Source organism: Miscanthus floridulus, chromosome 9 (genome assembly GCF_019320115.1).
Source record: "Miscanthus floridulus cultivar M001 chromosome 9, ASM1932011v1, whole genome shotgun sequence".
In the NCBI taxonomy this organism is placed as follows: Eukaryota; Viridiplantae; Streptophyta; class Magnoliopsida; order Poales; family Poaceae; genus Miscanthus; species Miscanthus floridulus.
In genome coordinates this window covers 41292852-41304103 of record NC_089588.1, presented here as the reverse complement: position 1 = coordinate 41304103, position 11252 = coordinate 41292852, and the positions used below count along the sequence as shown (strand labels likewise).

Below are 11252 nucleotides of genomic sequence, written 5' to 3'. Positions count from 1 at the left end.
AAAAACATAAAAAATGTCCTAAATTCTCCTTGTTCTAATAATATTATTCCTGCAGGCACATATCTAATGGAGGTCACTTTTAATGCCAATGGAATCGACAACAAAATTGTGATATTCTAGATGTGGAAAAAGTTTTATTCTTCAATGATATTTGCTTGCCTTTAAGGGGCTGTTTGATTTATGCCTAAATTTGTAGTAATATTCTGTTCTCATCACTTTTTCTTTTTACTTGTCACTTCTAGTAGAATAGAAATTTCAGGCGTTGAGGTTAATTGTACTTGTGCCACAAATTTCGCCTTCCCATTATCTTAGTGTCTATTTGTTTGAGCGGTATCTTTTGGGCTTTTTGCTCAAAAGCCGGTGGCTTCTGACGGGTTTTTTTATTGACTTTTGTAACAAATTTTTAGCTTCTTGGTGCATCAAAAGCCAGAAAGGCTCCTCAAAACATGTTCCTTTACTTCATTTCCTCACAAGCCAACTTTTCATCTTTTCAAAAGCCAACTCAATAGCCATGTTGTTTGTTTCAACTTCTAGCTTTTTGCTGGCAGAAGTTAAATAAAATCTTAAACAATCAAGCCCTTAGATTTGCCTGTAAATACTTAATAAACTTCATGTTTCTGCATAACATCTGGTGCACATTATATTATTCCTATTGTCATATACAATGTAGATTTCATATGAAACCCTTCTGCATCCTTTTGGATTTATAATGTTCTTTTTTTTATCAGAAGCAATACACTTGCATTGTTAAAATAGTTCCGAACTGCAAATAAAATGAAGGACCGAGCAAGGTGGCTAGGGGGGGGGGGGGGGGGGGGGGGTGCGCGGAATGCGAGCCTAATCCAATTTTCTTTCGATTTGGCTGTTGTCCCAACATCGTCCAACCAAGCTCTCAAAACCCCTAAAACTCTGAGGAGAGTACACACGCCAACTGGTGGCTAGATGCACTCAAGAGAGAGAGCCGAGGATGCAGCAGAACAACCATGAAAACAAACGGAGATAAAAAAACATGTAACCTTAGAAACTAAGAGCAAAATCGGCCTGAGCCGGTTTGCAATACTGGCCTGAGCTAGTTTTTCAGCACATAGAGGAGAAAATGTCAAAGACTAATTTAACGATTTTGCACGGACTTAAAACTTGGTGGGGGAGCTTAAAAAACTAAGGAGAAGATCTCCACCGAAAATCAGCTCAATCAGAGCAACATGAAAAACTGGCCTAAGCCTGTTTTCTAACGGGCCTGAGCTGGTTTACGCAGGTTTTAGCGGAATTCTCTCTAAGAAAAATTTGAAATAAATTTAAAGGAAAAAGTCTACAAAACCACCCAACTATTTAGGGTAGACTACTTCACCCTAAACTATAAAACCGGATTTTCTACACTGACCTTTTCAAAACCGGTCAACTAACCCTCCAAGCGGTTTTGGACGGTGGTTTTGCTACAGTGACTGTGGTTTTATCTTATTTATTTATTTATTTTCGTTGAATCTTTGAAAAATCATAGTAAATCACAGAAAAATCATAAAATAGAAAATCGAATTTTGTTGGACTCCACATGAGTAGATCTACATAGTGAACATATAACATGGTATGTTTTAGTACAAAGTTTTTGTTGTAGCTTTAGATGTATGATTTTTTGTAATTAAATGAAATAATTCATAACTGTAGCTTCTATGGTCTAATTGTGGTAAAATTTTTATGGTGGACTAATTATTGTTTGCTTGAACTGTAGTAAAAATTTCATATCTATTGGATCATGTATAACTTAGTTATAGATTTATTTAGGTTTATACTTGTTAAATCTATGCTTTATATATAACTAAATTATACATGATCCAATGAGTACGACGTTTTTACTATAATTCAAGCATACAATAATTATCTCACCATAAAAATTTCACCACAATTGGACCATAGAAGCTGCAGCTATGAATTATTCCAATTAGTTACAGAAATGCATAGATCTAAAGCTACAACAAAAACTTTATACTAAAACATACCATATTATATGTTCACTGTGTAGATCTACTCATGTGGAGTCCAATAAAATTAGATTTTTCATTTTATGTTTTTTCTATGATTTATTATGATTTTTTAAAGATTCAGCAAAAATAAATAAAAAAGAAAAAGACAAAACCACCGTTAGTAAAATCACTGTCCAAAATCGCTTGGGGGTTATTTTACCGGTTTTGGAAAGTTCAGGGGTAGAAAATCCGGTTTTATAGTTTGGGAGGTGAAGTAGTCCACCCTGAATAGTTGAGGAGTTATATAGACTTTTTCCTAAATTCAAATGAGCTGCAGAAATTTTGAAATTTTACAGAGGGGTTCCCTTAGGTTCTCAGAAGCTTTCCCCAAAGATCATCATCCATAAGTCAAGGGATCAACACAGATAAAAAAATCCATCAAAAGGGTGAGGGTTTTCTTAATTTTTTCTTCTGGATCTAAGTGCTCGTGAGAAATCTGCCCAAACCACTTGGTAAAGATGTTTCTCAGAGGTAGCACGGACCCGTCCACTCAAATTACCCTCAACCTGCAGGAAATCAAATCCATCAAAAGCAGAAGAGAGGGAGACCGGGAAGGGAAAAATCAAAATGATTCAAACATAAGATCTTGCAACAACGATATCAGAGGAATGATTGATTTAATGCTGCAAGATTAACTTGAACAAGGTCAGACCCTTTGCCACAGATGATAGGGTTACACACTCTCTCAGTACAGAGTACAGACTCGGTGACCCGACATTCCTCGCTGTTCCGTGGCATCCACCCCGTGTCCCATGGCGTTACTTGGCGTTACGCAACGCCCCTACTGTTTAATGCTTCATGCATATTTAAAGTTACAACCAGGGGCGGATCCAACGGTGGGGCGGGGGGGGGGGGGGGGGGGGTACCCATACCGGAGCAGTGGAACCCCCTGTGGAACCCCCATGAATTTTTAGGCAAAGTTCTATAGTGTAGGGGGGCTGAGACTTAAGATCGAGCAGTAGTGTTGTTCAGCCCCCCCTAAAATATTTCCTGGATCCACCGCTGGTTACAACTATCATGCCTGGTCGCAAGGCAATAAAAATGAAAGTATAGTCATCATAGCTTGATTCACATGAAGACCTAGCTTTCACCAATGACGGTATATGTATGTTTCTATTTTATTCTATTTTATTTATAGGATCTGAATTTTTGAATTTTCAATATAAATACATTGTTATTAAGTAGTATGAGGTATGTGGTTAGCTTCATGTAATTGAAATAAATGGCACGGGTGGGTAATAGTGAAATTGGTATAATTGTATTTTGGGCTAAGCTTTTAAGTAATGAGAATGTTGCATAATTTATTCACACACATATGGGCAGTTTGATATCACACAATGTGGTGATTTCTAGGTCTTGGAAATTAAGGTGCAGAGTGGAAGACTCCATTTGTCGTCCAAATACTAAGGGGTGTTTGGATTCATTTGCCATGGCAAAAGTTTAGGTGGTAAACTTTTGCTGCTAAACTTTAGTCCAGCAGGAGGTGTTTGGATCCATGATAAAAGTTTAGTTTCCATCCTACAATGACGGATTTGTCCTCATTTAATTAAGCTATGGGAGAGAGAAGGGGCGCATGTGGGTGGGCGAGGGCTATCTTTTGTCCAGTGCGCCCCCAAGACGTTTTATCCTAGTTTTGCACCCCTTGAGTAGCAAATGGGCAAAACTTTGTCCATCCCATTTGTTCACTTTTAGTCCACCTGTTTGGATCCCTATGGCAAAAAAAAAAGGGGGGGCTAAATGTGGGAATCCAAACACCCCCTAAGAGAATATATAGATCATGCATTTGCATTTACACACAGCTACATATACATAATATTAGCTCAACCCGTGCAAGGGGATTAGGTTCAGCTAACCCAAACCACTTCTACACATGCTCCTTGTAGGAGTTGAATTTACATAACTACCCTTAACATTAACTTGGCCCCGCCAAGGTTAATTTTGATCAGCTATCTATCACCTTGTGAGATTAATCTCACTCACACACAAATACATATATATATCTTCTAATAAGACGCGAACGAAGAAAAAACCATGAAAGCAGAAAAGAAAAAGAAATCGAAAAGGTTAACTACACTTAACGTACGCTAGGTTAATTGATTAATTGGTTGAGATATTTCAGCTGGGCCTCCTTTTCATGGACCCATGCATGCATATTAATCTCAGCACTCAGGGGTGTCCTTGTCATCCTGCTGCTCACCGCCGCCGCTTCCGACTCCGACGACCTGCACCGTCTCTACGCTCTTGGAATACCACCTTGCCCAGAAGAGGTAATTGAAGAAGTTAAGGATGCTGAGCGCCGCAAGGAGCCAGTAGAAGAGGTCGAGCCTGTCCTTGTTGAGGTCGTTGTTGGCAAGCCATCCGCCATTGCCTGCTGCGGAGCTGCTGGTGATCCTGTTGACGAGCGACACGAGCACGGAGCTGAGGTAGAAGCCGAAGGAGTAGGAGCAGTAGGTCATGGAGGTCAGGAAGGCCTGCATGCCGTCGAGCGACTGCTTGTAGAAGAACTCGATGAGCCCCACGGCAGTGAACATCTCGGACAGTCCGAACACCAGGAACTGCGGCGCGATCCAGAAGATGGAGAGGAGCCGTCCGCCGGCCGCGGCGTGGCGGCGCCGGGCCTCGACCAGCGCGGCGGCGACCATGGAGAAGGTGACGGCGAAGAGGCCGACGCCGATGCGCTGGAGCGGGGTGATCCCCGTGGCGACGCCCGTGACGCGGCGCATGGCTGGCACGAAGGCGGCCTCGTAGGCCGGGACGAGCGCGACGAGCATGACGTAGGGGATCGCCTGCAGCGACGCCGGCGGGACGTGGAAGCCGGAGGCGGCGAGGCGGGTGTCCATGGCGCTGCCCTGCTGCACGGAGAAGGTCTGCAGCTGCGCCAGGATGGTGTTGAACACGATGGTGCACGCCAAGATGGGCACCACGCACAGCAGCAGCTTCACCTGCTCCACCTCCGCCGGCGTGCACAGACGCCACGGGCTCTCGGCCTTCCCCGCTGCCGACGACCCACCGGGGCTGTCCGGCGCTTTCACGCATGCCTTGTCTAAGAACCTTGATTTGGAATAATAATCCAAGGTTTGAGACACTTGATTATTAGCAAACTCCACAGGAGAACTTTGAATATTCTCTAATACAGTTCTGTTATATATTTGGCACCTGATCTTGCTGATGTGGCAGATGTCTGTGGTGTTAACGGATATGTCATGGACAGTAACAGTTGCGATGGCCTTGACGGAGGCCGTCGACGGGCACACTTGCTTCCTCTTGCTCACAGCGGCGACAAATACCTACGACAGAGAAGAAAGTCCCAGCAGGCCAGGGCCATCCATGATATGAGATCAAAGAAAATGAGGCAGAAATTATATATTGATTCAGATCACTGATTACTGCTGTAAATTGTGTAATTATATAGTTGTAATACTTAAGGCAGAAATGAAAACATGGCAACTTGTTCATGCATGGCTTCATGTTATTTTGTATGCATAAGTATGGTGGTGCGTACACATGTTACACGCCCCCACTATACAATACATGCATGATTGATTTGATTGATGCGGTGCGAGCGTAATAGAATGTCCTGCAGCTACTAGCAGTATGTGCGATTATTAACAATCACGGCATGTGCTGTTGTTGACCCACCCAGTGGAAAGTTGAGCCACTAGCCCTTGTCAACTTGTCCCACAGGTAAAAAAAGTGGAGACACCAGTGAAGCCAGTAGTGCACAAATCAAGTCATCAGTAAAACTTCTTAAACTCTAATAACATGCATGCATACAATTTGTCTAAGAGAAATTACAAATATCTGGCTGATGATGGACCATCAATTGAACAAGTAGTTTTAAGTTTACGACGCTGTCATAATAACTACTCCCTACATTCTAAATTATAAGACGTTTTGACTTTTCTAGATACATTTATTGCGTTGGTATCTAGCTAGACATAGAGTATATGTACCTAGAAAAGAGAAGTCAAAACGTCTTACAATTTGGAATTGAGGTAGTAATAAATCTTACTTATTTTTCCATGAAATTAATGTTTTATCTTAGTCACATGAGTTGGTTGAATGGGTAGATCCATGTTTTTAATTTTTCCAAGAGTCTGTTTCAATCTTGATCGTTTATTGGTGGACACTCTCAATATGTTTTGTATAAGCTCTACCAGGTTTTGAACACACATATATATAAACTCTACCACCACAACTACTTCGCCAAATTAACCTCCTGTATATTATTTGATAGGTGATCCCCTGTGTGGCTTTTGGATCAGAAAGCTTTGCCGGATTAAACAACATCGGCGGCCATCAGCTTTGCTCGATCCTAAAGCTGCATATATGGAGTCCCTATGCAGCATGGTCAAACTTTCTTCCTTTTTCCAGTGTTGGATATATACACCTGCCTGCTCTCATCCATATGTACTACATTACATCTTTTTGGTTCACTCTGATCCGCTAGTGCGTCTCTTCTTATTGGATATCTGTGTAGCTAGTGCATATACGTGGAGGTGGGCCCCGCGGCGACCATATTTGTTGATAGTGCATGTACGTGGGAGCTAGGGCCCGACTGGTGACCATATTTGCACGATTGCACCGTACCTTTTAATAATATAAACATATATATGAGGTTAACTTGTGCTAGCTCATAGTTTTTCTTAATCTATCCATTGACAATATGCGCTTCAATTTCACATGCATGTTGGCCCATATACGTACGTACGTGGATGCTGGATGTGTTATCTACTAGACTTTTTGCATATATATTTCTAAATAAAGGAACCAATCTCATAGCAAAATTAATGTTCAATAACATTAGAGGATGTCGACTTAGGTATACTATTCGATCGAATTACAAGTCCAACTAGCTAGGCTACACATTTTGCTTTTAGACATGTGCCTAAGCTTATAGTATATGGATATTTTTTTTTGGGAGTAAAGCAGCGTGATGGGTCATGGGAGAGCTACTTGTTATATGCCCCCATATATAGGCAAGCACAACGAAAACAAATATTTATCAGCGACAGAAAAGCCGATGGACAAAAAAAATTCAATTTTATTGGTGATGGGCTATGGAAAGAGTTTATCGGGCAAATTTTTTTGTGGATTTGAATCCAGCATGCTAAAATTTCACCCAACTGGTTTGCACAAGTCCAAAACTAGGTGGGTAGATACCTCCGATAATCCAGGCCTATTCGGCTGGTATTAAAGCTGACTAATAAGTCGGCTGAAGCTATTTTGTTGTGAGAGAAAAATACTATAGATTCTAGCTGATAAGCCGACTGATAAGTTTAAGCGAACATGCCTGTTCCATTTTTACCTCCTCGTCATCCTAGCTACCGTGCTCTCGGCTCCTACTCTAAGGCTTAATTGTCTCATGGCCATGTGCACCATGAATGTGTTATATCATCTCATTTCTATATTTTGTGTTGTATTCTGATGTTATATTTTTTTGAAGATTTTCAACATGATTATCTTTGCAAACTAAGTTTTTTTTTTAAAATGTCATAATTGTTTTCTATCGCCAGTAGTTTTACCATATTTCTAATATTCTTATTCAAATATCAACAATGTAAACCCTGTAAACAACAAAAAATAGGGAAAAGGAATCTGTTCAGCTTTAATTTGGTAGAGGGAAAACAGAGTAGTGTGTGTTTTGTTATTGGTTTTTCTTTATATATGTAATCAAAATAAATATGTTTCAGCTTCACATAATCCTCCTACGTGGATGTCCTCCTAGTACCTATGTAGTACCATTTTTGGTTCTGCCCTGAAATCTGAGTATATTCATAATATTATTTAAAAATGAGGGAATCACAAAGCAAATAATACCAGTGGTATACCTATGCTAGTATAGTTGTTCGGCTGATGGTTTTCTGTGGCTGATAAGCCGACTTAAGCTGATTTGTCGGAAGAGGAAAATACTGTTCTACGACCGATAAGTTCAAGCGTACACTACGTACCTTAGCTATGGGAGTGAAGATGCTGCCATGTGGCGGCTTGTTGCGGTAGAAGGCGATGCCGGCGACAAGGCTGAGCAGGCCGATGGCCATGGCAGCGGCGGAGACCCCGAAGCCGACGTCCATCCCGGAGCAGGTCTGCACCCAGACGAGCACGGTGAGCGCCACCAGCTCGCCCACGCAGAAGCTGAAGTAGGCGGCGTTGAAGTAGCTCGACAAGCGGCGGGCGTCGCCGCCACCGCCGCCTCGGCGGAACTGGTCGGCGCCGTGCGCGATGATGTTGGGCTTGAGGCACCCGCTGCCCAGCGCCACCAGGTAGAGCGCTGCGAAGAAGATGCCGGCCTTTAGGCCGCTCGCCTGCTCGCACGCCTGCTGCCCCGCCGTCGCCGACATCATGTCGCATAGCGGCGGACGAAGCTGGGGCAGGTGCGCCTGAACCGCCAGCAGGATGAAACCCTGCCAGTGCCATATAAGTAATAAATATATATATATATATATATATATATATATATATATATATATATATATATATATTAGTAATGATAAAGATTATTACTAATTGTCATTATATAGAAGAGATTAAGTTTTTTTTATGGATTCAAAAGATATTAAGTTAGTTGGTGCATGTATTGCAGCAGCAAACCTGTTTGCTTGGCTTATAAGCTGTACTTTTTTAGTCAACAAACAATATTTTTCTTTCACAATAAATCAGTCAACGATACCTTCAGCCATGACTTTTCAGCCAAGTAAATAGGGCAATTATATTTGGTGTTGCCATTCTTGTGATGCACTGAACCAGCGAATGCAAGCAAAGATAAGGCAGTGAGGAAAAGTCGATTGGCGTTAACGTTCCGGGCGCGCACTCAAGGCGCACTAGACGGCTGCCATTGGGGGTGATGATTTGTTCCTGTCCTTTCAGTGCCTTTATTTAATAGTTGACGGCACTTTTTTCTTGCTTCTCACTGACAAAACTGTTTGTACAGTATATCTTTTCGTTTTATTTCAGGCCATTAATTAAAGTGCCAACCTTTCTTTATTTGTTGAACGTACGTTTAATTAATTTCTGTTTCTTTTTGTCGTCCTAGTTTACTTATAGAAAAAAAACATTAAAGAACAGTAAGCTGCAGAAAGAGGTTAATTAAATTAAACGCCATGATCCTGTTCATCATGATCAGGCAGGACCTCTTGCACAGAAACGAACAAGAATGCAATCAACTGTTTTCAAATGAGGCCCCAGGTGGCATGGCATGGTATCATTATTTTCTTAATTAGCTACTAGCTTCTTTATGTGATGATGATGATTGAAGCATAAGAAGGAACGAACGAACCACATCCAAATAAGTGATGATTATGAGATTAATTATGAATTGCTTATTAAGTATTACCGAGAGCTCGATGAATCCAAAGATGAGCATGGTCCAGAAGCTGCCGAGGTAGGAGTCGGAGAGGAAGCCGCCGAGGAGGGAGAGGAGGAAGACGGTGCCGATGAAGTTGGTCACGATGTTGGCCGCCTCCGACAGCGGGAAGTGCATCTCCCCGAACACGTACGTGATCAGGTTGTTCCCCACCGCCGCAATCGCCATCATTTCAAACGCCTGGATCCCTGCATCGACATGCATGCATGCGTGTTCATCAACCAAATTATGAAGAACAAACACAGCGAGCTGCAAAGATGAATGAAAAACCAACACTTGTTCATCCATAACTCTGAACCAAGAGAGGAGAAGCTAAGGGAGGGGTCTGCACGAACCTAGGACGAAGACCGCGGCTTTCATGCCGCCGTGCTTGAGGGGGTCGCAGGGTCTTCCCCTCCAGTCAACAGAGACAGCAGCAGCAGCAGCAGCCATGGCGTCCCCTTTGGAAGAACCTTGCCTCGACTCCACATCCATCCTTCACCTCAGCTCGCAGTAGCTGCACTGGCAGTGTCTGGCACACGTACACCAGTCACTCCCCTCTGCTCTGCCTGTGCTCTGCTCCCTGGCGTCCAATGTTTCTTCTTCTCTCTCTCTCTCTCTCTCTCTCTCTCTCTCTCTCTCTCTCTCTCTCTACCTCTGCTCTTGTGATACAACAAGCCTATTGAGCTACATCACACTATTGAGCTAGTGTGTTGTTGTTGTGTTGTGCTCCACCTTGTTGGAGGTTAGTGATGGCTTGGTAAATTTCTAGGCAACTGGGCTGGTTATTTATAAGGGGCCTGGGTGGGGGTGCCAGTTATCATGGGAGACTGGTGTTTACCCTTGGGAAGGCAAAAAAATACCGATAAATATAGTTTAAACAGTATCTTGATTAATCATGTGCCCTCACTGATGAAGAAATGACTTGTTGAGAGACATGATGTAAAATGTCGAAAAAAGGGGAGATAACAAGAGAGGACGCCGCATTATCTCCTAGTTACTCCTTTGATACGGTTCACTTTTACTTTGGATATGGACATAGCCTTCACTCTACCATGCACAGATTTCAGAATTTTTTTTTGGAAAAAAAGTTTGGCCATGAAGGTTAATATTGATAGATCTGAACACTTTGATGTCCATAGCTGTAAATGTTTTATGACAGTGTAGATCTGATATGAAGAGAAATACGACCCACATGCCATCTCTGGTAAGATAAGGGAGCATCTTCCTTTTTTTCATGTCCATTCAGAATTTTGATCCAGACAGCTGGACAGAAATCTGAGGCCTGTGATTCTGATTGTGATCGACCTGTTGCCATTTACAAAGGCGAGCCTCTTGAACTGTTAGTGTTATTGAACTGTTGTTACCCTTTTCAAGCGTTTTATCTCAGAGATAAACACTTGAGCTTTCGCCAAAATGGACCGCACTAGATCTTTTAAATGTCAGAGCTTCCATCATTAGAACTGTACTATTATGAGAAATCATTCTACATGGATGATGGATCATACTACTAAAATGAGAAATTTACAGGAGCAGTGCTCATAAATGTTAAATTTCTGTATGGAGAAGGGAAGGAGTCATGGAGTTGGCTATGGTGAGAACTGAGAAGTTGCTGTCCAATGCAGGTCTCTGTTAAAGGTTCAGAGCGTGTTTGTGCTTGCTTTGGGGAGGGCATTGGCAGAGGCATGGGCCTGAAACCAACACAGGCCATACACACAACTTTCCAATGGGAAGTGGACACCTCTTCTAACTAAAAAATATTATTCCTACCTAGCCATGCCCAATCATGTAGCTTTTCCCACTGATGCTGGACAAAACTGTACAGCACATATATTCTCCTTAAGCTGTGGCTAATCAAATGGTATCTGTGCTTTGCTGGTGCAAGTGGTACA

The 11252-nt window shown here is 42.2% G+C and overlaps 1 protein-coding gene across 2 annotated transcripts; it reads right to left on the bottom strand.

The window, feature by feature from the left end:
• Positions 1 to 3758: 3758 nt before the first annotated feature.
• On the bottom strand, positions 3759 to 10135 carry LOC136483671 (protein NRT1/ PTR FAMILY 4.4-like). Of its 2 annotated transcripts, none has more exons than XM_066480795.1 (5): positions 9717 to 10135; positions 9352 to 9569; positions 7970 to 8422; positions 5175 to 5305; positions 3759 to 5069 (listed from the first exon to the last, which is right to left on the bottom strand). In XM_066480795.1, the coding sequence occupies exons 1-5, from the start codon at positions 9853 to 9855 to the stop codon at positions 4178 to 4180; spliced, it is 1833 nt and encodes a 610-aa protein (XP_066336892.1). In that variant the 5' UTR covers positions 9856 to 10135; the 3' UTR covers positions 3759 to 4177. The 2 variants fall into 2 exon arrangements, with proteins under 2 accessions (XP_066336892.1, XP_066336893.1); XM_066480796.1 differs by having other exon boundaries at positions 9352 to 9630; positions 9717 to 9824.
• Between the last annotated feature and the right edge of the window lie 1117 nt (positions 10136 to 11252).